Source organism: Seriola lalandi, unplaced genomic scaffold, assembly GCF_002814215.2.
Source record: "Seriola lalandi dorsalis isolate HSWRI2012SDOR001 ecotype SW California unplaced genomic scaffold, Sedor1 jcf7180002054641, whole genome shotgun sequence".
In the NCBI taxonomy this organism is placed as follows: domain Eukaryota; kingdom Metazoa; phylum Chordata; class Actinopteri; order Carangiformes; family Carangidae; genus Seriola; species Seriola lalandi.
The window spans coordinates 283,508-309,890 of record NW_019525194.1 but is presented as its reverse complement, the minus strand read 5'-3'; the positions used below and the strand labels follow the sequence as shown (position 1 = coordinate 309,890).

Genomic DNA, 26,383 nt, shown 5'->3' with positions numbered 1-26,383 from the left:
TTTGGCACATCTAGCTAATTGAACCCAGTTTTATAAAACAGCCCTGCAATAAATGCTACCTTTTAGAAGGTTATGGTTTTCATATTTGGTTGAAACTGTTTTAAAGAAGTGTTGATTCAACTGTACTTTCGTTTTGGAGCATGTAGTTTGTGGTGCAGTTGAGTTTTATTGCATGCCCTATACTGAGAATTGTGTCTAATATTTTGCCCACCATGTTTTTTTTAATTAATTAGGGTACACTAATCATTGGAAACACAAACACAATGCCATGCAACGGCCCCATCCTCCAAAAAAATCATTTCTAAAACAGTTTTAACAAAAACCGGTCACTCAGGGTAAATATGTAATAGCTATACGTTCTTAATTAGTTAGGTGAATTATCTGATTCCAGTGTTAGTAACTGATTATTTTGTCAAATCTTATATCACAACATCATAAAACATCACTTTTTACAGTTTGATAACTGGGAGGAATTTTTGTCAAATCTAATCAGTGCTGAAATTTAAATACGTATCACTTGCAATTGTTTAAGTTGATGAATAGGTGTATGGGTAAGGGAGGGGCAAAAAGTCTGCTGAACTACCTCTAAATAAACAACATAAATACGTGTTTAATGTCCATATAAAACACTTTAATCTTGATAGAAAACAAATCATCAGACATGTAGGCTTCCGTAGTAGAGTTAAAATACAACACTTTAAAATACCATGACGTTTAGAGTTAGAACTTGACTAATAGTTTAAATAGATGTAACAGTGTCGGCCGTCGCGTCATTCAGTGTACTGTCTGAAGTCGGTGCACGTTCCCGTTGTAGGTCTACTGCGCGCTCTCGTAACCATGTCGCCATTTTGATTCGAAAAATATGACTGAGTTTTTCCTGCCTTGCATGCTAAAGTTAGCCCCGCGTTTGAATTACTTTGTGCGTGAGTACGAATCATACATTCTATATCTTAAATAACAGGCATTGCTATTAATGTAAAGTAGCCGTTAACGTTGGAGAACTCTTTATTTGATAGACTTGAAAGCAACATTTGGCTAACGTTAGCTAAGTTGAGCTAGCTAACAGTAGCCAGTGTTGTCGCAGACTGACCCCTTCTTCAAAACAAATCACTATTCGCTCACAGGCTAATGTATGTTAGCTAACACAGATAGCTAGTAGTTAGCTGGATAGCTAGTGACTTAATAGCTGGTTGCTTGACGCAAAACTCCACCAACAATCCAATACAGACGGGAGGAATAGCAGCGGACTTTCAATCAAAGGTAAGTTTGGACGAAAAGATCGTCATGAGTTCGAGCAACTAGCGAACGTTTACTCTGCTGCTCCATCGACAAAGTTGAACCCAAGTTGGAGAGCTATTTAAGTTGGCTATCTCAGCTCAGTACACGTTAACTGTTAGTAGCTAATTAGCTTACGTGCTAATCAGAGTAAAGGAGGAACTAACATGAATGTTTTCAAAACTGATTGCTAATACTATAAGTTAGTGTCTAAGAATCGCCAAAAAACGTTGATCAAGAATCCGATGTTGGCTAATCGGCTAAATTTTCCAAAGGAAACTGTTTAGTTGTTAGATTAGTTAACGTAACATAGTCACTAAGTTAGGAATATCAGTTGAGTTTGGGTGCCATCTATGTTAATGTAATTTATTTCCCCTACTGATATATTATTTATATTATTCTATATCCACACAAGTTTTCGTTATCATCTAGTAGTTAACTAACGAGCTATATAAAGTAGTGTTGTTCAGTGCAGCCACTCGGATTTGGCTGAGGCCAGCAACAACGAAGCCTCGTTGAGTTACTTTAAATGAAGTACACACCGTTTGTATGTTAGTTACCGATGGATAAAGAAGGAGACTTAGTGTTTGTAAGACAGCTGCGGAATGTAATTAACCACGAGGACTGTAATTACTGTAACGTTAATCCACGTCGTTTTTTTTTAAATCTTTAATCTCTGGTAGTGGTGCCTCCACTGGAGTTGAAGTAAACAGAAATCTGAGCTCCTACCACAAGTCAGTTGATGTGCATTTCATGCCAAGGCTGCGCTGCTCACTTTACATTTCTTTAGCTACACATCAGTGTGTCTTTCATTGTTAGACAGTCTTGGGGAAACAGATTCATATATATTTTTTTCATTATTGATTGATCTGTTAATTTAAAATACATTGTATCATTTGCTTGGATTTGTAAGGAAATAATGGCAAGTGCCCCAGTCAAGTCATTAAAGTCTGAAGCCCTGGCTTATTTTGTCTGACAGCTAACAAACCCAAAGATAATCAGTGATGTGTTTTGATGAAGCACCAGGAACTCTTTACATTTATGAAGGGGTATTAGAAATCACAAGCAAAATGACTGTCTTTTATTCTCATAAAGAGGTCTTTCAGTACTTTGGGACCATCATCTCTGCATCAAGCATTAGGTACAGGTCTGTTCATCTAATTTTACAACTTCAGCGCACCTAAGTGCAAGTAAGCAGCAACAGGCTGACTAAAACTGTAGCTTTTGTTTGTCCTCTGAAGTGCACTATTGCAGATTGGTTGATCATTTGCTAGCACATGCCACTAAGTATCTAGAACAACATGATAAACATTCAGTTGCCACCAGTTGCATCTTTATTTGCATTCAGCATGTAAAGGAGAGCTCAGATATTTCAAGGGATGGTGGAAATCCCTTTTGCTTGCTGCATTTTAAGTTGCCTAATTACAGACTATTGTTGACTCACAACATTTACACATATGCTCTTTATGTGTGCTATTGTTCCTCTTTTCATCGTCTGTTATATGTGCCAGTAGACTGTTTTTGTTGAGATTGCCTCTAGCGGGTTCTATTTTGGATGTAAAGTCAAGCATTTGCTCCTCTGTTCAGTGTCCACAGGGAGCGTTCAACAGGGTTATTACTGCACTTGTGTACTCTGTAAATGTATGCCAGATGGACGCTGCTGCTGCTGCATGTGCAAGGAAGGGTCCTCCTCAGGAAAAGGGGAAAAGAAAAAAGGAGGAAGCACTTTGATTTCCTCCCTGAGCTTTACTTCCATGATCAACAGATGATAGCATGTTGCTCAGAGAAGTTTGTCCAAGTCTACAAAGCCAGCAGATGTAATTGTTTTGTTGTTACTGCTGGTGTACTCTGTTGTCTAGAGTAGCTGCCACAGTAACCACATGACACAAAACAAACTAAACATACTCACATAGTGACAAAAGCATCAAATACTCATTCTCCATCATTCAAGGTACATCCTCCATTCACCATAGTGGGCATTTAAAAGCCTGCCTGATATTAACTTGCAGTGCAATGAGCCACAAGAAGGAGATTAAATCTTGTTAGTGTTTGCAGCAGTTGTACAGGTATAAGGGTAGTGGTAGGTTTTTTTTTTGATTGTCATTCTGGAAATCGGCCATAACCTTTCATGGTAATTTCCAGGATTGAAAACTGATATACTGCAGTCTAATATATATTTCTGGTAAACTTTGTGATATGTGTCTGAAGGCAGCAGCCTAATGCATTTTCATAGGGTATTGTCTTGTAGGGAATCTTCACTTATACACCCTTTTTACATGCTAGTGAATATTCCTATTGTATTGAGTTAATACCTGATTGATGCAGGCATGCACATCATAATTATGTTTGTTAATTTCAGCTCTTTAGGTTGTTGTTGTAACCTAAAAGATGACACAGCATGTTTTCAATCTTAAGTTCTACGTTTTGCTAAATGATAGCCTGTAGAACTGTGAGGTCCCAAAATGTTTTGTTAACTAACCTCAAAGTTTGATACATTGTCTGCATTTTATTGAAACAGACACCACACTGATATTGAAGCAATAACACAGATGCGTAGGGCACTTGCAAAATGTTGCAGAGGAGCAAAACATATAGTTGATACCAGTCCATTAAAAAATGAGGATATTCCTTATCTTCTTATAAAATCAACTGCGCTTTAACACATGGAAGCAGTTTCATGTTACTTTTTATACATTAAACTGAAACCTACATTCTGTAAATTTGACTCTACTATATTTTACTATCTTCTCTAACATCAGTGTCATTCGCCATCAGTTGGAGAGGCAACTTGATGACTTATATTGAGCCTCTTTACCAACATATTTGTCTTATGTTTCTAATATGTTTTCAGTGAGTTAGAGTCTAATTAGAATGGATGTATAGATTTTTACATATGTATTGCTTTGAGTTATACATCACGAACAACATAAAAATAAATAAATATAATTATACCAACAGGTAAACCCGCATTTTACAGATTACAGATTTTACAGATTACTTTACGTACATTAGCTCTAAGGTATGAAATTGAAAAAGTAGAAAGGAAGACTGAATGTTAATGAGAACAAAGCTTACTTAATTTCAATAGAAGAGCAAACATATATGACAATGTATATAAATGCTACCCATGCAGAGATACAGTACTATATACAGTAGTACTTTTTAGGGGTTCTGGTGCACATGACTGAAAAACATTAGGGGCACAGGTGGTTTTTTTTTTTAAATAAATAACTTGATGCAACTCTTTTTTGAAAAGCTAAACATACAGTATGGATAAGACATGGGGGCAAACTGACTTAACAAGGAGAATACTAAAGAATTTTAGCCATAACATGTACATAGCACCTAACAAAGGACCAGTATGCATTGTGCTTCACAAATGCATCCTCTCTCAAACACTATTGAGTCTTGTAATTCATTCCAGGGTTTTGAAAATAGGGTTGATGGCATTTTATCCAATCTGAAATCAGTATTAAATTGATGAAGAAATCAACATTAGTTTTCACATCATTCATAACTTTTTCAGAACAGTACTGGCTACCAACAAGAATCTTCTTCCTGGATGTTGTGAGCTTTGCTAATAAGAATATCAGAACGAGGGATGGGTGGGGTTAGGACAACTTTATTGATACTACTATTTAGGGCTGGACAATGTATCGTCTTTATGATGTGTGCATGCACAACAGTCACATCGCGTCATGAGTAATCTTTGAGAATTTGGGAGCGACCAGACGCCTCCCTGGTGGTATTGTGAGATGAATAAGAATCTAAACATCTGAAGTGCCTAAAGCTTTTACACAGTACTGTATATAACCAATGTTAAGCTGACTCATCATGAGGACAACTTTACATTTTCATATCTACATTCACATAGGCTATTTGTGCAGATCTAAAATCTTGTCTGAGTGGTATGATAACAATTTTTTCTTCTGTGTTGTGCAGGTTATGGTGAGCGTCTCAGTGTCTCATCTCCTAAAGAGGCCTGCGTTTTAAGAGGAGACCCATGCTGATAAATGCCAGGCCTCGCCACACTCTCTGTTGTCTGCACAAACACAAATGCCTGCCTGCCCGAGGGGGAGGTCTGATTAAAGATATCCACATTTCATCCACTGGTATGTGTGAGCACTTTGTCTTTTTGTAATATATAGACTATGACTACATTTACTCGGACCATAATGTTGTCATTGTAAATAACATAATATTTAGTTTATGCTGGGTATGAGTTGCTTATAGATACGTTCAATGCCAAATTTAGATTCACATTCCGTAGAGGAAGAACATCTGACCAAAATAAAGATATAGTGACATCAAAAGATACTGTGCATGAATGCATTAGGTCTTTGACAATTGGGGATTCATTTGATTGAGCTTCACTGGGATAATATGAAGTCTGTTTGTTATTTAAAATTGTATAGAGTGCTACACAAATGACATATTTTTGTAGGCTCCCTCGACAAAAAAGCCAATGGGATTTTTCCATTGGCTTTTGCATTATTGCAGAAAACAAACTGACAAACAAAAGTTTATCATACTTACACGCTATGGTAGATAATCAGGTAAATAATCTTCACAACTAAACCCCACTTTATGATGTTTGAAGCCTAAATACAATCACCAGAAGTAAAAAGCTAATATTAGGATATAAATGAACTACACCACATTCACATAACTTCATAACAAACTTCATAACCATTAAACTTCAAAAGCCTTTCCTTTTAGAAAGTTAGTGCAAGTATAAACACAATGGGGCTGTAAAGGTGGACTGGTGAGTAGATTGGTTTTTGTCTCATTTAGCCACTTGGATCACTAGGATCACTTAAAAGATGAAAATTTCTTGAGCTTATGTTGGCTACAAACCTTATGCCAGTCATCTAACCAAAAACCCATTCAAAAAACCCAGAGACTTCAGGATGAAGGAACAGGAATTTTGAGGACCAATTCCTGCAGCACTCTGGCTGCAGCCTTTTATTTGTAGTATTGGTATTGGCACTTTCCCATTCACTCCAATGGGAAAGCGTTACAAAACTTTTGACTGGTATTGTACATTACTCCTTCTATCTGTCTAAAAGGAATTGGGTTCAAGACCACATGTGGAATCAGGATTAAGAAATTTATGGTGTGGGAGGAGAGACCTCACCACATAGCGAAACGTTGTGATTTCTTGAACCTACAGCTACGGCTTCCACTGTAGCATTGCTCCTAGTAGCTTGTTCCAGGGGTTCTATTGCAAGTGCAAAGAATTCTGGTGAAATTGATATCTAATTTACAAAATAAGGGCCCAGACCAAATTTACCAAAGGACTGTAGAAGATATGGCCAATCTATCCTATCAAAAGCCTTTATAGCGTCAGGTGAAATAACAAAAACAAATTTGTCCCATTCTGATTATTAAACAGGCAACGAATGTTACTACAAGAATTACAGCTTAAAAACTAGTCTGATCAATACATATGATAGTTGAAAGCGCTGTCTTTGACTATTAGCTTTTTATCTACATTCAGATATAAATCTTATATATCTGGATTACTCAAAATGGTTGTTTGTAATCTGTATAGCTTCTCATAAATCTTTTAAAAGTAGTAATGTCTTCAGTGCTGTATAGTTTCCTACCAGAAGCATCTGTCACACGGGATAGTTTGACTGAAGCATGAGGTTAGTTTAATTACCTACTAGGTTTGTTCCCAAACTTTGTTTAGCATACATGAGCAATTTTTCTGCTTCAAGGACGGCCCAAACAGAAGTGATTGTAGCCTGTAAATCATCAGAAGGATGAAGATTTTGCTCCTTCTGAAAGTCGTTGACCTCTTACTTACTCTGTCTGCCCTCCTAGCAACATAAGAAATAACCACACCCTGAATATACGCCTTAGCTGTGTCTAGAAGAAGATTGGAGGAAATATCAGGTTTATTATTATCACTCAAAAACGCCTGTACTTCTCAGTTCGTTTCTAAATTTTGGATCTTTGAAAAGATAATTATTGAATTGGTTGCCAATCTGCATTGCTGGCTAACTCAAGAAACAGAAAGAATGATGTCATCAGTGGAACAAAAAATGACACTTTCCAGTGATCTGGTGAAGAAATAATAGCTGTTTAAAACAGTCGGTAAATAATAAGAAATTAAAGTCAATGAAAGCTAAAAATTCATGCTCCAGTAATCCCTGTTAGTTGACTGAAGGCACCACAGCTCAGCGGACCACTACAGAGCCACTGGAGTTGGGAGCAGAGTATTTGATTGTTGTAGGTATAGTCTGTTGAGTAAACGGTCAGTAACACAGGTACAGTGCTTAAATATAGCATAATTTCCTCCTCTGACATCACAGCACTGGCAGCTGCTTTAAAACACATGCTTGTAGTTTTTTTTGTTGCTAAATTAGTTACCCAAGAAGCTAGCTAATCCCATGGTTTGTCAGTGGGAGACAGCTAATGAGCTGTTAATGTACAGTATAGTGTTATATTCATTGTGCCATCCTTCATGTCACAAATTAATGGGTCAAGTGAAATCTGACCTTCGTGGCCACGGAAGGAAAGCAACTTCTCTCTGGAAAGTTGAGGAGTATGTTGTTTCATCTGTAAGTGGTGGACCTGCACCACCATCAGCTGCAGTCAGGCTTTGGGAGGAGGCTTCACTATTAGTGTCTCTAAAAGCATTAATTGCTCTGTTGTTATCCCTATGGTCTCACGGAGGGAGTCCCTCATGAATATTGTAACCTGTGGACCCTCTTCTCATTTGGGAATGCTAATGACTAATGAGGTTGTGGCAAAAACCACGTTCCTTAAGGTTATCCACTTTAACTGTTAGCGTTTGTTATTAGCTGCTAGCTGCATGCAAAGAGACTCCAGAGACTCTATGGATGTCTTCAGATCACCAGGCGGATGGTTTGCCGCCGTGGCAACAGCATTGCAGATTCCACATGAGCCGATTCCTGTGCTTGTGCATGCTGGAATTAGTTCTTCGACATGTATGAGTCAGTAAGATAGCTACATTTGTTAGTTTAGGATAAATACACTTAACAGAAAAGTCGTTGGTGGTTGGCTTGAATTGACTGAGCTGGTGAGGGAAGCGTCTATTCTCTCTCCATGCTCCTCACACGACCCTCCAGCTGTGATTTACTTTTTGTGGGCATCAACATTTAAATTCACCAAAAACCTGGACTGGGTTTTTAAAGGTTTACATGAAAGAACCATATAAAATGAAAGAACAGTAGAATGTATCTTGTTTCTTTTGCAGAATCCTATGGAAACTTCATTAAAGTTTTAATTTCATTAAAAATGCCCTGTATTATCTCAGCATAAACGGGAATAATTCACATCTTAATATGATCGTCAGAATATTAAGAGTATTAACATAGTCTATGATATAAAGGACAGGAAGGTGTGACTCTCGAGTGAATATCTTTGTTTACATCATTTTCTCTCCTCTGCTTACTTCCCCACCTACTTGTCCACTCTTCCCTTCCTCACCCCTTTTGTTATTTCTGGGCCTCCCTGTGTTCCCTCATCCTCCTCTCCCTGCAAATATTCTTTACCCTCCCTCCCTCCTCACTCTACCGTCATATGACCCAGGGCTGTGTCCCCCGTCCCAGCGGCAACCATGTTTTGGAAGTTTGACTTGCACACCACCTCCCACATCGACCAGCTGCTGGACAGGGAGGACGTGACGCTGAGAGAACTGATGGAGGAGGATGACGTCCTGCAGGAATGCAAGGCCCAAAACCGTCGACTGCTCCTCTTCCTTTCCCAGGACCACTGCATGCAGGAGCTGGTCAGCCTCATCACCACAGAGCCACCTGTTGATCTGGAGGAGCGGAGCCGCTTTAAGTGAGGCTTGTATAATTTCTTTGATTTGTTCTCATATTTGTCATTCATATAATGTCAGCAATACAATGCACATACAATACAATGTTCAGCTCTGTTTATTTAAATTTATAACATCCTATCTTTTCTGATCTGGTCAAATTCCCCACAGAAACCAAATTTCAAATTTCTTTTCACCTCTTTTAGACAGATCAAAGCTCAGATAATGAGAAAACATTTCAGAAATGCCACTTCAACATCATTAGTTGCACCAAGACCCCCTCTCATTGCCGTCCTGTGTTTTCTTCCAAGATTTCCCAACATTGCTTGTGAGCTCCTGACATCAGATGTGTCCATTATAAACGATAAGCTGGGTGCGGACGATTCTCTCCTCGAGATGCTCTACCACTTCTTGGAGCAGGACCCACCTCTCAACCCGTTACTGGCCAGCTTTTTCAGCAAAACTATCGGCAATCTCATTGCCAGGAAAACCGAACAGGTATAATGAAAAAGATTGAGGCTTCCACTGTTAATCCACTGTACCCTATAAAACTGACTAAAATGAAAATTTTCCAGGTTATTAGCTTTCTAAAGAAAAAGGAAGGCTTCATTGGCCTGGTGCTGAAACATATTGATGCCTCTGCCATGATGGACCTGCTGCTTCGCCTCATCAGTTGTGTGGAGCCTGCCCCCTTGAGGCAGGAGGTCCTCCATGTAAGAAACATAAATACGTCTGTGCACCTCCTCTGAGTAAATGTTTAAACAAAACATGACAGTATCTGATGTAGTTTATGTTTTTCCATCCCAGTGGCTGAATGAGGAGAAGCTGGTACAGAGACTCACAGAGCTCATCCATACTGGTAAAGATGAGGAGGTGAGTGACGCTGACCTGTCAACGTGTTGTTATGATACTGATACTTTGTTAGATGAAGACAAACTTAAAGAAACCATCTTAATGGTTAATTTACATTAAACAATTCAACACTTTACCTTTCAGAGACAATCAAATGCGTCCCAGACGCTTTGTGACATCATCCGCCTTAGTCGAGACCAGGCCAATCAGATGCAGGAGAATGTGGAGGCTGACCCACTATTGGCCGTACTAGAGTCGTAAGTTTAAAATGCCTTATTGTTAATGTTTCAAGAGGGAAAATAAATCTGACCTGTGACCAGTTTTTTAGCAACAAATAATGGGTTTTCAGTGTTTGGAATGAGTGTGCAACGGAAAACCTTTTACTATTTAACTGGCCACATTAGAAACAAAAATGCTACCAGACTGGCTTTGTTTAGTGGGAAAACTAGTCAAATGTTTGGCCCATCCTCAAAGTCCAAGACCTCAAACTGGTCCAAAGGAGAAAAGAGTTAGCCTACAGTTATGTGACACCATAACTGGTAGTTTCATTTTATGCTCTTTTTCTCAACATAGGACAGGTTTCCTATGTTGTAGCTAATTCCAGATGTACTATTTCCCAACCTGGAGCGAATAATTCTTTAAAAGAAAAAAATAAACAACTATGAATTTCTGCGATCACTTCAAGTGAATGAGAAAGTGGTCTCAGACATTTGGAGCCCACTGTAAATAGCGGAGTAATTGGTTTGTTTGCTTCAACAGACCATGTCACCATCATCAAACTTTAAGTTGTTACAGCATAAACCTGTGCACCTTTCAGGCAGGAGAGTGTGGCGGGGCTCCTCAAGAACTTGTTTGAGGGGGAGAGGAGCGAGGCCTCCATCGTTAACGGAACTCAAGTGCTACTTACCTTACTGGAGACCAGGAGGTCTGGGTGAGTTGAAGTGGCTTCTGTCAAGTTCTTAATTGTAAATGTTGGAGGCTTTGATCATTTTGGTTTCTTTGGGTTGTGGCCCTCCCAGGTCTCATGAGCAGATGTAATTAAAATCTTGTTTTATTTATTCCTGTAAGGTATTAGGAATGCAGAGGAAATATAGGTGTATCCATATGAACACAGGCACAGGCCCTCGTTAGGTAATATAAACTTAACTTTATAGTTTTAAAGTTTGGTTACCAGATGTTGTTGTCTGCTTGTCTCTCCTAGGTTGGAAGGGCTGATGGATTTGTATTCTCAGGGTTATGAAAGGTCTTACACTGTCAACAGCAGTATTTTAAATGCCATTGAGCCCCATTTAAAGGACTTCCAGCAGCTTCTTCTGGACCCCCCCAAGGTAAAGCTGCATTGCAGTGCCATCCCATGAAGTAATAATGATACTAAACATGATAGAGCATCTTGCTCACACACCAACACACTACATGAGTACTCAGTACTCAGCTAGCACATTTTAGCACACTTTCAAAATAGCGCAGTAGCTGATGGTTAATTGACAGTACAAAATTTTATATTTTCTTTTGTTTTCCCCTGTTACAGTTGTAGAATTGAGAATCAGTTTTTTGTGTACTAGTATCCAAACAACATTTAATGGCAACATTAGCTGATGTACTTTTCTTTTTCCATCTACAGAAAAGTGCAATATTGACGACCGTTGGCGTTCTTGAGCAGCCACTGGGGAACGCCCGCCTTCACGTGGCCCGGCTGGTGGCCGCCCTACTGCAGACCAATGCCCCCAGTATCTGCCAGGAGCTCTGCAATCTTGCCACCATGGACCTACTACTGGTAGGCTGAGGCTGTAGCTCCTTTTTCGCATTGCACACATAGCGAGTATGATGTGTTTGAGCTCTCATATGTTTTTTTTTAGTAGCTGTTTTAGAGGAGGTTTTTGCCTGACTCTGTTTGTATGTCTGAAACAGTTACATCAGATTTGCACAAGGTTAGTCAAGAGGTGGGGAACCTCTGATTATCTTATCACACCCCCTGACCAAAGGGCAGTGGGTGTGACCTTTTTGGAGCAGGTTCATTTTCGTGCCGTTCAGCAGACAGTGGATTCAAATGCTCCACTGTTGCCTTAGTTAAACAACATGGCGGCAGCGGTTCAGATATTACCATCATGGCTTCTTTAATGTGACAGAACAGCGACACACAGAACCGTGTGGTGTTGCAGTAATTGTCTAAAATGCTCAGAAAAGAACATGCAACACATACTGGTATCTTGACATGTTTTTAAGGGATGTGCTGCTTACAATTGTTCTGTCTTTCATACTGCATGTCAGTGACTTTGCTTTATATTTTCCTCTCTGAACAGGATCTGTTCTTCAAATACTCCTGGAATAATTTTTTGCACTTCCAAGTGGAGCTGTGTGTGGCGGCTATCCTGAACCACCCTTCCTCAGAGGAGCGGCCCAGCCCAGGCCTCCAGAACCACGACGGGAAGCCTGCAGCATCTAACGCCGAGGTGCAAGGGGAGGCAGTGGAGACAGGCAGGACCATTGACCCACAGACCTCCATCCACAATGCCCTTGTGGCACATGTAGGTGGCTCCAGCAGCTCTGTACCCTGAGAATATCATATTACAACCAAGTCCCCTAGAAGTTGATGAGGCGATGCATCAATCAAGAAGACCCCCCAGTCGTCTTTCATGTTGTCAGTTGAATCACTGCAGTTTTTCTTTATCTGCGCGGTTAAAAAAATGCAGGATCAGAAGTGTGGCAGGCTGTTAACTTTACAAACAGAGCTGACTGTGATGGGAGTAGAGACGGGTGGTGGAAAGAGAGGGCAGCTGTATGCCAGACAGCACTAGGCAGGGCAACACGACTCGTGTGTTTGCTGCTCAGCTCTGGTGCTCACTTTCAGTTACCCCCCTGAAAATCCTGATTCATGATACTCCTACTGTTTTTTCAGCCTATGTCCACACTCATATTCACACCGTGTTTCTGTTGTTGAACCCTCAGCTTTTCCAGAAGTGTCGATTGGTACAGAGGATTCTTGACGCCTGGGAGGAAAATGATAGAATACAGTAAGAGTCTCTTCATGTGCACGGCTAGCAATGAGCGTCAACACATTTGTATTAAAATAGCACATTTCCTTCCACTGCATTATTCCTGTGCAGATGCATTTTGTTTTTATACATATTACGTGTGGTAGTTACATACTGATTATACATGTCAAAGGTAAAAATAGTAGTTACTGTGTTGAAGGTAATCTTAAGTGTACCTGAATCTTAGGTCTGAGGGCGGCACCAGGAGAGGCAACATGGGTCATCTGACCAGAATTGCTAACATGGTGGTCCAGAACCTGGAGAAAGGACCAGTACAGGCCCAGATCACTGACCTCATCAAAGGTAGTCGTATATTACAGGAGGCCTGATCAAGGCCAGAGAAGTTATCTGCTTAACTGAACATTCACTAATTCACTGGTTTCCTCTCACAGAGCTGCCAGAGGACTGCAGAGGTCGCTGGGAGAGCTTCGTGGATGAGACCCTGAGAGAGACTAACAGGAGGAACACGGTAGAGCTGGTGAGTTTTCATTCAGTAGCATTCTTTTTTTTTTTTCCTGAATAAATAGCTTTCTTTTAACTTCCTCTAATTTCCTCTTCTCTCCCAGTTTATGCCCATTCAGAGCAGCAGTTACTCAGTTCAGAACCAGCACACTGTCAGAGAAGCCGTTACCAGCTCCTCAATGAATTAGACTTGTCATTTAATAAATGCAACAATATATGCAACAAAATTCAGAAGTGTTTTTCATTTATAAACATTAGTGGCCATGATTTAAAGGTGGAGTTTTCTTGTAAACAGACTAAATCATGTTTACAGTGTCAGTCAGTGTTACTAATCAAAGCACACTGTGTGTATCGTTGGACTCTAACAAACAAACATGCGGAATGTATTTCCTTCCTCATAAAACATTTGCAAAGCTGATTTTATTTATTTATTTATTTTAGTATTTTTAACCCTGCACAGTTAACATCCGTATTTACTCGCCAGCAGTCTACTTCCTCCTCGTCTTTGATGGCACATTGCAGCACTTCCTGCTGTGTAACTGCCTCCTGTAGATCAGTGGAGAAGTCTGAACCCATTGGCAGGAACGTGTATTGCATCTTAATACAAACATGGTATTGTGTCACAGGAGTGTGCGTATCCTTGTACGTGTGCATGACACAAACATGGGGACCCACTTGTAGAAAAGCTCCACAGCGCAGCCATAGGTTAAAAAATCCACAAAACTTTAAAGGCAGCATTAATCTAATATTTGACTGTTTTCTGTTTAAAACATTGCCATGACTTTTTAAGTTTTTGTCTGTCATATCATAATTACAATGTGAAGTAGATATATGTCTTGTAAGGCCAGTGGACACTGTAATGTTCAACACCAAAAAGTTCACCAGACCTCCACACTGTGTCCTGCAGGTAAGCACCCACAACATGCACTCGTCCAGTGAGGACGATGACATGGAGAGCCCTTTCCCCAACGACCTGTCTCTCCAGCAGGTACGACTGACTCACCACCATTGAAACAAAATTACATTCCACACTTATCTGATATCTAATAATATAAAGCCTCTATCCATCTGTGATAACCTCTTCTGTCCATAATCGCCTTAAAAAAGTGTCCCTTGCACCCTCCCAGGCCTTCTCCGACTATCAGATCCAACAGATGACTGCCAACTTTGTGGATCAGTTTGGGTTCAACGATGAGGAGTTTAGTGAGCATGATGAAAATATCAAGTGAGTCTCACACAGCATATTGACTCAGCGTCACAGCTCTGCTCAGCAAAAAATCCTTGTTTTTATTCATCCTCAGTAAACACTGTTTGATTTTATGTTTGTCATATTATTGTAATGCTTGAGTGTAGATGTGTTATTCTTTATTCCTGAACATATTCCCACAGCAGTGACCTGACCTTTTAACATGTTAACATTCTCCTTGTTCTCTTTCCTCAGCGCCACATTTGACAGAATTGCCGAAATAAACTTCAATCTAGATGCTGATGATAATAGTGTAAGTGTTTGCAGGCGCTTCTGTCTTACTGTGTTTCTTCAGAAATGTGTATTATTACTTTCCAGACTACTAAAGTTAAATGAGTGGTCAACACTGTTCTGGGTAACCTTGTTATTTTGTATATTTATATAATGTATTGTTTTATTTTGTTAAATTCTCTACAGAAGATATTTACAAACCATGTAATAATACGTAGTTAAATAACAGATATATCACTTTTTGAGTCGTATTTTATAATAATTAAGATAATTGTTTTACCTTGTAGGAGAATAACACAACACTGCACTATTTGTTATTTAAATGAACCCCCACATCGTTTTTCCAAAATCAAAACATCCATGTGTCTTGTTTGTGCACAGGCCAATGCGGCTGCTTTTGAAGCCTGCTGTAAAGAGAGGATACGCCAGTTTGATGATGCTGAAGAGGAAGAGGACATTTGGGAGGAGAAGGAGATCAACTATGCAACACAAGCTAAATCCAGAACAAGGTAAAGCTGAAGATATTTTTCGAGCTCCTGGTTTTCTCAGTGCAGTTTGTTTACAGGTTAAGTCTCTCCGTCTTTGTTAACCTTCTCATCTGTCCTCTATGTGTCTCCATTGGCCCTGCCATCCAGGTTTGGAGTCTCCCAAACCTCAGAGGGCAGCTCCAGGAGCAGCATGGAGAACGGAGGCAGGGAGCAGGACCGCGGATCTGAGTCTGATGAGGACGAAGATTCTGAACAGAACGCGTCAGACACAAGTAAATTGGAGAACAGCCAATCACAGAGCGTCATTTGTCAGTGGAAACAACACTCGGCTCTTTGTCTTATTCTGTGCCCGTTGTTTGTCTTGTTTCCAGGTCCAGGCTGGACAGCGAATTTCAGGGACTCTGGAGGGACTGCAGCATCCCAAAACCAGGCAGGGTGGGACAGCTCAGCCGGGGGTGGAGCAGAGACACAGGAAACAGGCTGGGCCAACTTCACTGAGTTCCAGCCTTTCTCCGGGTGAGAAGCAAAACTGTTGATGCAAAGTAGCAGGTCTCCTAGGCTTATGTTAAAAAAATGAAAAAAAACATTAACTGACATTTAATATTTTATTGGTCTAATAGATCGTAGTTTAAATTGATATTTTACCATACAAATTATGTTCTATATAAGAAGGAGCTGGTAATGTTTAGGCTCATAGATTCGAGAGTGATTGTTCCAACAACCTTTTCATTCAAGACTTACCCAGAGGTCAGTGTGAGAAAAAACAGAAGGTTTTAGAGTTGCGGAAAAAATCTTAAAATTAGGGGAAACCGATGACGGACATGGTGGTGCAGTGGTCAGCACTGTCACCTCACAGAACGAGGTTTTTACTGTATAGCCACACCACTACTAAGTGCTAACAAATATGCTATGGCTGAATGGTTTGACCTAATGCAGAGTGAGGAAAACAAATAGAAAAAGTAAAGGCCATCAGAATCAATGATGATGTATATGACGTACAGAACAGTTAGAGAGAGATCTGTTGTGAGTAGTGCCAAAAATGGCAATTTTATCCATTTACACTTAAATCCACTACACTGTTAGGAGTGAAAAAAGTGCAGTGGTCCTGAAGCCACTGTACATTTATTGTAAAATATAGATTCTGCTGGAACAGTAGTCTTTACAACTTGTTAACACAGATTTCTCTTCTCCTACAGCACAGAAACGAATCCCAGGTGCAGCTCTCCCGTGGATGGCGGAGCCGCTGATAAACAAGCCAAACAAAACCACGAGAAAAGTGGTGAGTGTTCACCTCAGCTGGTCTACCCACTCCCACCCACCTGCCTCTCTGTTGAAGACAGAACCCGTCTCAGTTAGAGTTGGTGAAAGAATTTAAAATAAATGTAAAACAAACTCTAACAATTACACACCTGTTGCTCAGTACTTTTTTTTGTGTGTCCGTCAGCAGATGCTGGTGCCTCTCCTGGTACTTGGCCAGTGGGAGAAGGGAGGAAGGCTCCTCTCGTGGCCTCAGACAGCAGCTCCTCTGGGGGATCGGACAGCGAGGAGGACGACAAAAATGCTGGTGCTTCTCCAACCGCAGCCATCACCTCGGAAAAGGCTGGCGCCCCTGGCAACAAGACAGCTGACCTCAAAAGGTTAGGATCTTATAACTGAAAGTATTTTTCTCAGATGCCGAGTATTGAGAGCCTCCTCTGTTGACCAGACCACTCTGCACTATATATATGGAGAAGAGAACATTACTGTCTAATACTTTCACATTTTTGTAAATAAATTGCCAACGGTGGAAACCAAGTTCAATTTCAAATGCATTTACAGAACAACAGGCACTTAATGAACTTGAGTACAGTATTGCTTAACACGCAACTCTTTGTCAACAGCCCAAATCATAAATCCAAAGTAAATATATTTTGTTCAAATAAATAATAACTTAAACTTAAATTACGGCATTTTAAGCCTGTAGTTTCCCTCAGAAAAAACAAAATGACATGACATGATGATGAGCCGTCATGGCTGCCATGGTGCACGTAACGCCAACTGAGTTGAGCTATTGTAGCCATAAGCAACATGCGAGTAGTGAAACGCGACTCGAATGACGTCAGCAAGTACGTGTACTTGAGTACTCGTACGCATCACTAATAGAGATAGTAAGTTACTGGGCAGCAAATACAATGTTAGTAATTTCTTCACTAGTGTTGAAAGGTAGAATTAAATTACCAATTAAGGAAATAAAACGTTTCTTGAACAAAGCCTTCATCTTCTCAGTCATCGAGGGGAAACATGAAGCTAGTTTCGTTTCAAAAACAGCAAAAACATGACAGAAATATTGATATTATTTTATGCAGTTAACTAGATTTTTGATTGTCTTTGGAGTGTTTGATTTAAAGATTTAAAGTGTAAGGACTATGTCACTGCTCCCAGGGAATAAGAGCTTTCTACAAAAGCTGATGTGATTTAGGTTCTTTGCCCCTGCCCAGTGACATAAGAGGGCTCAGCTATGGAACAAAGAGACGAAGTGTCTTTAACAAAGACACACCACAGGGATTTATGACTTGACAAACAAGAGTGTTAGTGTGAAATTAAAAGTAACTTTTAACCTTCCTGTTTGTTTGGCAGTGAGGAGAGTCCGGTGTCTCTGGAGAAACTCTCTTTGTCAGATCCTCCTAAAACGTCAGAGCAGCCGCCTGCGGAGGATTCACCTGTAAACACACAGACTGACAGGAAGTAAGTACCTGCCACCTGTCCAATCATTGGACTGAACTCATTGATCACTGATTCTGATTTCATCAGTTTTGTGTTATATCAGGAAAAAATAAGTTAGAGCTTCTAAATTTAAACTTTTCTCTCAAAATAAAAAAAAAATCCTGTTGGGTCATTAATAATGATGGAAACTTGAGTTGTCTGTTTATTGTTGACATTTTATGGATTACATGATTACTCAAACAATTTAGTAAATAATTGATAAATCACGAATTAGAATTAGTATCCATGGAGACAGAGGGTGAAGGATGATGGCCCTCTGGTATAAAGGTCCAAACAGATACGGGCAGTGGACACACATACGGCTGTGTTTACACTACATTTGGCGTCTGTATGCATGGATGTGTACACACACGTTTGTCAGCAGTAGATACCACACGACTATGAACTCTGGGTCGCAGACGGAGATTTGCATGGACCCGTGTGGACAGAGGCAGTTGACAAGATTTAAGTCGCATTGACAACTGGATGCAGAAAGGTGATGCAGAGGTGGACAAAGTTCACAGCTCCATTAGTCAGAGTACAGATCCTCCCGGTCAAATAGGACTCCAATCCAAGTGAAAGTTGTTCAGTCAGATTTTTACTTCAGTTAAAGTACTGGAGTACTTGATTTTAAAAATACTGAAGTATTCAAAACTAAATTTTTTATGTCGACACCTTCTTGTAGTGCTCCACATTGTATTTGCAGAACCTAATGACTCTGAACGCTTCTGAAAGCACTGACTGACTGTAGAACCTGTAGTATAAAAAGCTTACAGAATATGATACATGGAGTGTAGAAATATCCATAAAAATATAATTGAATCAACAAAAGTCTAAAAGTTTATCTGGAATTAAACAAATGTTACATACCCTGTGGTCTCTGGTGAAGAATCTTCTGCCTCATCTTTATCTCACGTCGCCATTGTTAGGACACTTGAGAGGTTCAAACATGAGGAGTTGGCTGTGATTGTTTTTTCTACTGTGATGAACACAGTGTATGATCTGTCACATTTTCAAATTAAAAGAAAATTCATTCCACTGACTCAAAGCTGCTTCAAAGTAAGAGAACTTCATAGAAATGTAGTGGAGTCAAAAGTACAATATTTGTCTTTCAGTGTAGAGGAGTAAACTATACTTACTATAGTAAGTACAGTTTAGAGTTGCTGTCCACCTCTGTGTGATGGGCATAGTTTACTATTATATGATATCTTATAGACCAAACAGTAAATCAATTCAGTTGCAGCCCTTGTTGACTCTGCAGTAGGAAATGTGAGTTTTATTCTGTCAAAGACATTTGTCTTCATATCATGATAAAAAAACAGTCACTAACGCTGTTGATATTGAGGGTCTAATATATATAAGATACATATATATATATATATTATATGTGTGTGTATATATCTATTTCAAACAAATATCTCTAATTGTTTGTTTCCTTCTTTCTCCAAAAAAACTTTTGTTGTGGAAATCTATTTCAGCCTGACATTTTTTCAGCAGGGACGAATAAAAATGACAGTGAACTAATATCATTGCACTGAAACAGTTTAGGTTGTTAACGAGTAACTTTCCTCTGTGTTGCCCTAACAGAGAGGAAACGTCACCTCCCCAAGAAGTGTCAGTGAACGGACCGGTCTGAGCGAAACCCCGGCACAGAGATCCACCAGTGACGGAGCCGCGGACTGTCAGCCTCCTCCAGAGTGACTCCCCTAAATAACCTCACTGCAACTATGGTGTTTTTACTGAATCACTCTGCCATGTTATTGGACCTGGACACTGCCAATCAACACCAATAATGAGGCGGCGGAACATGTAAAAAAAAATAAAAAAAAATCTATATATATGAAAAATGAGAAAAAAAACCAACACAGGACGGAGTGTAGAGGAATCATCTTCAAAGCCTTTTTTCCGATGTTGCACATAATTACGTGCGGTTTTAATGTAGCAGCGACAGAATCCGAGGGGTAACATCATTATTATTTTTTTATGTCCTGAAAGATTTCTCTCCTTCCTGTTCACAGCTGTTGGAACCCAACTGTTAGGGATTTTACATTGTCACCCCTGAATGGATAGCACAGGCTAACTTTTAACAATGCCTCAACAATAAACACCGTTTTTTGAAAACATTTTTTTTTCTCTTCAAGCTTAAGAAAAAGCACTTATGCAGCCATTTTACTGTACATGATAGCACAATGTAAGTGTTCTACCCTCATCTCTGCTGGCTGTCTTATCTGCCCTCACCCCACCCCCACCCCCAATTGAGGTTTTTCCCATTTTTTTTCTCTTTGGTTGCTGTTGATGAAACATCTCTTGTCGTACATCACCAGGTTTCTGAATGTTTTGAAGTGCTTCAGGAGGGTCCGAGGAGGAGGAAGAGGAAGAGGAGGAGGAGGGGGCGGGTCAATGAACAGAGTTCTAATAGTATTACTGTCTTTTGCTCATGTGCAATAATGTCAATTAGCTATTTTATTTAAAATTGAAATTCAGCATTTTGTTTTTTTTAAAGAATCGATCTAGCATTGGACTCATTTGGTAGTTTTGAGCAAACAAATCTGGATTTAATCTCAACTCGAGGTTTCTGATTTTTAAATTTTCTTTTGTTTTTTCTTTGTAGTGCATGTATAACTGGTTCTCTGTTGACCTAGCTAGTGAGCTAAGACCTTCTGATTGTATTGACCTTTAAGTTCTTATTGCTATCCCCCTTAAATCAACCAAACATTATCTACCTATATACAAATATTATCTACATTTAAAAGTAATTTTACAAGCAATCTTGAGATTACTATTGTTGTCTGTTCCTTTTTTTTCTCTCTCTCTCTCTCCACCAAGCACTTACTCACAGGACGAGAGTGGCATCTGGTCAGAGTGATGCTGTATGTTTTTTTTTTTTTTCCTCTTTTTTTTTTTTTTTTTTAAGTTTAATTTTATTTCTCTCTGAGCAGCAGGATTGGAAAGAGGACAGGTCTGGGTTCTGCAGAGCTCCAGGCCTCTTTGGTGTACTTACTTAAATCATTTGACAGCGATCAGGTTCTACGATCATTGTTAAAAAAAAAAAATTGAAATTAAAAGCGTCTGGTTGACCACATTAATACCAAAAGCTTCACTTCACCCGTCTGGTTGTTGTCTGTCCATCTTTACAAACATCCAGCTGCCTGACAGGGACCACATACACCCCAATAGAGGTTTTAGGTCACTGGACTAAAAGTGTTTGTCCCTCTTCAAGAGGTGCAACACAGGTGATTGCTCCATCTTAGTTCTTTTAGACCTCAGTAGATCACAACATCAGTGCTGTGGCTTTAAACTTGTTCAGGTCCTGTCTTTCTAACAGATGTTTCTGTGTCAATGGCTGGTTCAGTCTCATCCTCCACTAACTCACCCTCAGTGTCCCTCAAGGCTCAATCCTGGGTCCCCATTTTCGTGTTCCTCTGGCGGCGACAACCAGAGCTGGAGACATTGTTTTCAGGTTGTCTGTCCTTCCCCTTCTCGTGGACACGATATCTCAGTAACACCTTGAGGGAACTTGGCACAAACATTCACTTGGACTCAAGGATGAACTGATTAGATTTTGGTGGTCAAAGGTCAAGGTCAAAGTGACCTGATAAAACAATTTTTAGCCAAAACGCCAGACTTCACACAGAAATTATGACAAAATCTCACACAAATGGTTCGTATTTTCTGACTCTGGATAAACAGGGATGTAACTAGTCTGAGTGGAGGAGACAGACAACCACAAGGAGGTAATCCTAGTTTTCCATTTACATGCTCCCTCTCTGCGACATCTGTAAATTCAATGTCCATTTTCACTGCTACACTGATGACACACAACTTTACCTACCAATCAGACCTGGTGACTAGTCCAACAACCATCCACAACTCGCTTACTGAAATAAAGTTCCAGATGTCAGACAATTTCTTACAATTAAATCACAAGCTGATGTCATCGTATTTGGTCACCCCCGCAAAAAGAATCCAAATTACAGAAAACTTAGGTCAATTAACAAATGCAATTAAGCGCTTAGGCAAAAATCATGGAGTAATTTTCAACCAGGATTTGTGTTTTACACCCCAGGTGAAGAAAGTTGTTCAGCCATGTTTTTATCACTTTCTCTTTTTATTAAATTCTTTTAATGACTTATGGCCAGGTTTCAGCTGACACCTCCCCATATTTCTGAGCTTTTATCCCCTATGATCCAGGACTCAGTCTGAGATGCTCTGGTCATTCACTGCTGACCATTCCAAGGTCTAGCTTAAAAACTAAAGGTGATGGGGTCTTTGCCGTCAGGACCCTAAATTTTGGACCAACCTGCCAGAGGAGATCAGGCTCTCAGTTCAGTTCAGTTTTACCTCCTTCACTACTTAAGACTCACTTGTATAAAAAAGCTTTTATTGTGTAATGTCTTTGTAATTATCATTTACATTTCACTTTGATTTATTTGGATGTTTGATATTTAGCTAATGTGAAGTGCTTTGTTACTTGTATTGAAAAGTGCTATACAAATAAACTATTATTATTATTATTAACACAGCTTTCAGGAGAGTGAGGGAGATGTCAGTCAAACACAACCTGTACACGCCCACATAATCCTGAGAAGAGCAGGTCAGAGGTCAGGGTCAGCTGCAGAGCAGCAGGAGCTAGACAGACACTAAACACACACCTGTCTGAGAGGTGTTTTATCATACAGACTCTAACTGATGATGGTGTAATGACACGTCAAAGCAGCTGAATAGTACCTTTTTCATATTTTACCTCTTAAACTACAAACTGTGAGTACTTCATATTACTGTTGATCATTTTCCAAAACTTTTACTCGGGTTTTATTTTAACCTTTGAACTTCCAGGCAACATGTTGCAACTTGCTGAAACTTAAAATTCACTTTATATGGAATCAGTTCCATTGAAGAAAGCACTGCTTTATTCATTCATTCATTTTTTGGCACTTTGATGGAGGAAATGTTGGAGTGTCCTTGAATGCACCACCTGAGGAGAGTTATTGCAGCCCCGACTTGCAACTGCTGATCATCACAGCAAATATACTGAATGAGCACTTTATTAGGAACAATTTACTAACACTGGTTCAGTTCTTCATGTTATGAATTCAACAAGATGTTGGAAACATTTCCGCTGAGACTCCGCTCCATGTTGACATGACTGCGTCACATTCATGCTGCCAATCTCATGTTCTCCCACATCCCAAAGGTGGTCTACTACTGGATTCACTATCATGTTTATGAAACAGGTTTGTGATGACGTGGAGCAATATCCTGCTGGAAGTCGCCATTAGAAGATGGTGAGGTGTTGCCAACAACCCCGCCACCCCTCTAAAACAAAGGGATTGGCCTTTTATTGCCATCAACAAAACGGTTTATAAACATATAAGATCTGAATTTACATTCAGAAATGCCCATACACAAATATAATATACACTGTTGCCCATAAAGTTGGAATCGTTTTGTTTTCAGACACAATCCTCTGTTTATTCCTATTTAAGTGCATCAGTAATCACTTTTGACCAGGTGTAATGATTACATTATGTTTCCCAATTACCCAGGTGAAATGAAATAAATCACATTGTCACAATCATTTCATGGAAAGAGGTAAAAAATACTTTTATTCCAACTTTATGAGCAACAGTGTATATACATGTGTTTAATTTAATTTCCATATATGGCATATATGAAGGAAAATCATATATGTATATACAATATAGTGTCTAAATGTAAAGATTACATATGAAACCTGTTAGAAATATGAACAATATCATATATTGACATATACAGTATGTCTAGCTAACAGAAACATGTATTTTAGTATATGATATGATATAGGGACAAATATGTCACGTATATATATATATATATATGTATATCATAAGTCATAGTATAGTGAGTCATAACAATGTAATAGTGTAGTAAGTCATAAAAAGACAGTATAGTAAGGCAATAAATGACATAGCATAGTAAGGCATAAAAAGTCATAAGGCATAAAACAGTCATAGTGTAGTAAGGAATAATATTATAGGAAGGAAAATAAAGTCATAGTATATTATGGTATAATAAAAGTCATAGTATAGTAAGGCATAATAGTACAATAAGGCAAAAAAGTCAAAGCATAATAAACGACATAGTATAATAAGGCATAAAAATGCCAAAAAACGTCATAGTAAAGTATGGCATATTATACTATGCCGTTTCATTCCTTACCATACTATGATGTTTTTATAACCATTTATGCCTTAATATACTATGATCTATTTTTGACATTTTATGCCATACTATACTATGACGTTTTTAGGCATTTTTATAACATACTATACTATGACGTTTTTTGGCATTTTTATGCCTTATTATACTATGTCGTTTCATTCCCTACCATACTATTCCGGTTTTATGACCATTTATCCCTTAATGTACTATGAGATAGCGGAGTAGTGTAGCGTAGTGGTCTAAGTAGGCGCCCCATGTGAGAGGCTACAATCCTCGCTGCAGTCAGCCCCGTACGAATCCCGCATCGGATGGTCTTTCGCTGCTTGTCAATCCCTCTCTTTCTGCCTCCCCCTTTCCTGTCTCTCTCCCCTATACTGTCCAATAAAGGCATAAAAATACTTAAAAAAAAAGATTTTATATAATGTATTTTTGACATTTTATGCCATACTATACTATGACAATTTTTGACAGTTTTATGACCTACTGGACTATGACGTTTTTTGGCATTTCCATGCCTTATTATACTATGCCGTTTCATTCCTTACCATACTATGATGTTTTTATAACCATTTATGCCTTAATATACTATGATGTATTTTTGACATTTTATGCCATACTATACTATGACGTTTTTTTGTCATTTTTATGCTAAGGCATAAAAATGACAAAAAAACGTCATAGTATAATCAGGCACAAAACGTCACAGTATAGTAAGGCATAAAAATTTTCTGAAATTCTCAAAGGTGCATATCATGAACCAACTGGTAAGTATATATATATATATATATATATATATAGCCGGAGCACAACACAATGTTACAATGTTACAATGTCTCACAATGGAAGGACAAGTAATTGAACAGGGTCAACAGCCAGAGAGAAGAAGAAGAGGAAGAGGAGTGAGGCTGCGTGGAGGAGGAGTTGGGAGGCAAAACAGAGGAAGAGGCAGAAGAGGCGTTTCTGTATCACAATGACATGGTCTGTCAACAAATTACAGTACAAACAGTAAAAGCGTAAATGTGAATCTTGTCCAGTCTCTTGCAATCAATCTCCCACATACACTAAGGTGTAACTTACAATTTACAATAAGTGTCATCAAAACTTTAGCCACAGTTTACATCAGAACATCCCTCCAGAGACACTGTTATATTGACAACACGACTAAGCAATTTGACTGTCTTATCCGTACACAATAACACAGTAATCCCAAGTAATGTTAAATTTAGCACAGAAAAAAACATAATAGTGGTAATTTAAATAGCGGTTCATGGGATTTATTAACCCTCAGGGATCCCTCTGTCCTTTTTTGGACATTTTCTTTACTTTTCTATGGATTTCTGCAAGAAAGTGTCTTTTTTGACATATTTTTAAAATCTAATGTCAGTTACGGTTACAGGTCTATTATACACTGGTAACACATTTTGTATCCTCTGGGGTTCCTCGCATCCAAAAAAGGACACACAAAGAAAATGCTATAAAATCATGATATATCAATATTTTTTTCTGCTTTTTTTTGCATAAATCTCTTAAACCACTTCAGTTCTGCTCAAACCTACCAAATGTGTATTAGTTTTCAGGATTTTAACCCTTTAAATGCCAGTTTGAAGACATGTTGCCTCTTGTTTTATTAAAAAAAACAACACAGAATATGAGATATTTCCCACATAATACATGATGGAGGGATGTGACATTGTTTTATATCAGAGTGTTTTATATCAAGACATTTCTCAAAACCAGAATATGATCAGGGTGACTTTTGAACACTGGAAATAAATCATGTACTCATCCCGGCAGTAGCCCCCGTGGCACTCAAAATTTCCCTGGAATTTTCTAGTTACTGGTTAAGGTTTCAAGGGTTTCAAGATTGAATGATTTTCTTTTCTTTTTGATGGGTAATTGATAAGAACGTAGGCGTATATACTGTATGAGCATTTCGTGTTGGCATTCAGTCACTACTTAATACACAGATTGTGTTGACATAGTTTTTTCTGTCCATATTGTTTAAATTTACTGTATTGTGTGTGGATAAAAACAACTACTACTACTATATTGCGACAGG

At 39.0% G+C, this 26,383-nt stretch overlaps 1 protein-coding gene across 4 annotated transcripts; it reads left to right on the top strand.

The window, feature by feature from the left end:
* Positions 1–783: 783 nt before the first annotated feature.
* On the top strand, positions 784–21,217 carry ppp6r2a (protein phosphatase 6, regulatory subunit 2a). 4 transcript variants are annotated; one of them, XM_023420400.2, is made up of 24 exons: positions 784–923; positions 5,218–5,387; positions 8,839–9,093; positions 9,382–9,568; positions 9,646–9,783; positions 9,878–9,943; positions 10,067–10,179; positions 10,740–10,853; positions 11,124–11,250; positions 11,544–11,696; positions 12,223–12,447; positions 12,869–12,933; positions 13,142–13,257; positions 13,347–13,432; positions 14,324–14,404; positions 14,544–14,641; positions 14,858–14,915; positions 15,275–15,402; positions 15,529–15,653; positions 15,753–15,897; positions 16,578–16,660; positions 16,826–17,018; positions 17,998–18,105; positions 19,711–21,217. In XM_023420400.2, the coding sequence occupies exons 3-24, from the start codon at positions 8,867–8,869 to the stop codon at positions 19,757–19,759; spliced, it is 2,685 nt and encodes an 894-aa protein (XP_023276168.1). In that variant the 5' UTR covers positions 784–923; positions 5,218–5,387; positions 8,839–8,866; the 3' UTR covers positions 19,760–21,217. The 4 variants fall into 4 exon arrangements, with proteins under 4 accessions (XP_023276168.1, XP_023276169.1, XP_023276167.1 ...); XM_023420401.2 differs by having other exon boundaries at positions 833–1,260; positions 16,829–17,018; XM_023420399.2 differs by having other exon boundaries at positions 833–1,260.
* The last annotated feature ends 5,166 nt before the right edge of the window (positions 21,218–26,383 follow it).

What these genes read in the sequence shown, in the direction of transcription:
- ppp6r2a (XM_023420400.2), top strand. Translation starts at nt 8,867, where the DNA reads ATGTTTTGGAAGTTTGACTTGCACACCACCTCCCACATCGACCAGCTG. An exon ending in GAGGAGCGGAGCCGCTTTAA is followed by an intron (nt 9,094 to 9,381) that starts GTGAGGCTTGTA and finishes TTTTCTTCCAAG; the next exon opens with ATTTCCCAACATTGCTTGTG. An exon ending in GGAGGAACACGGTAGAGCTG is followed by an intron (nt 13,433 to 14,323) that starts GTGAGTTTTCAT and finishes TGTGTCCTGCAG; the next exon opens with GTAAGCACCCACAACATGCA.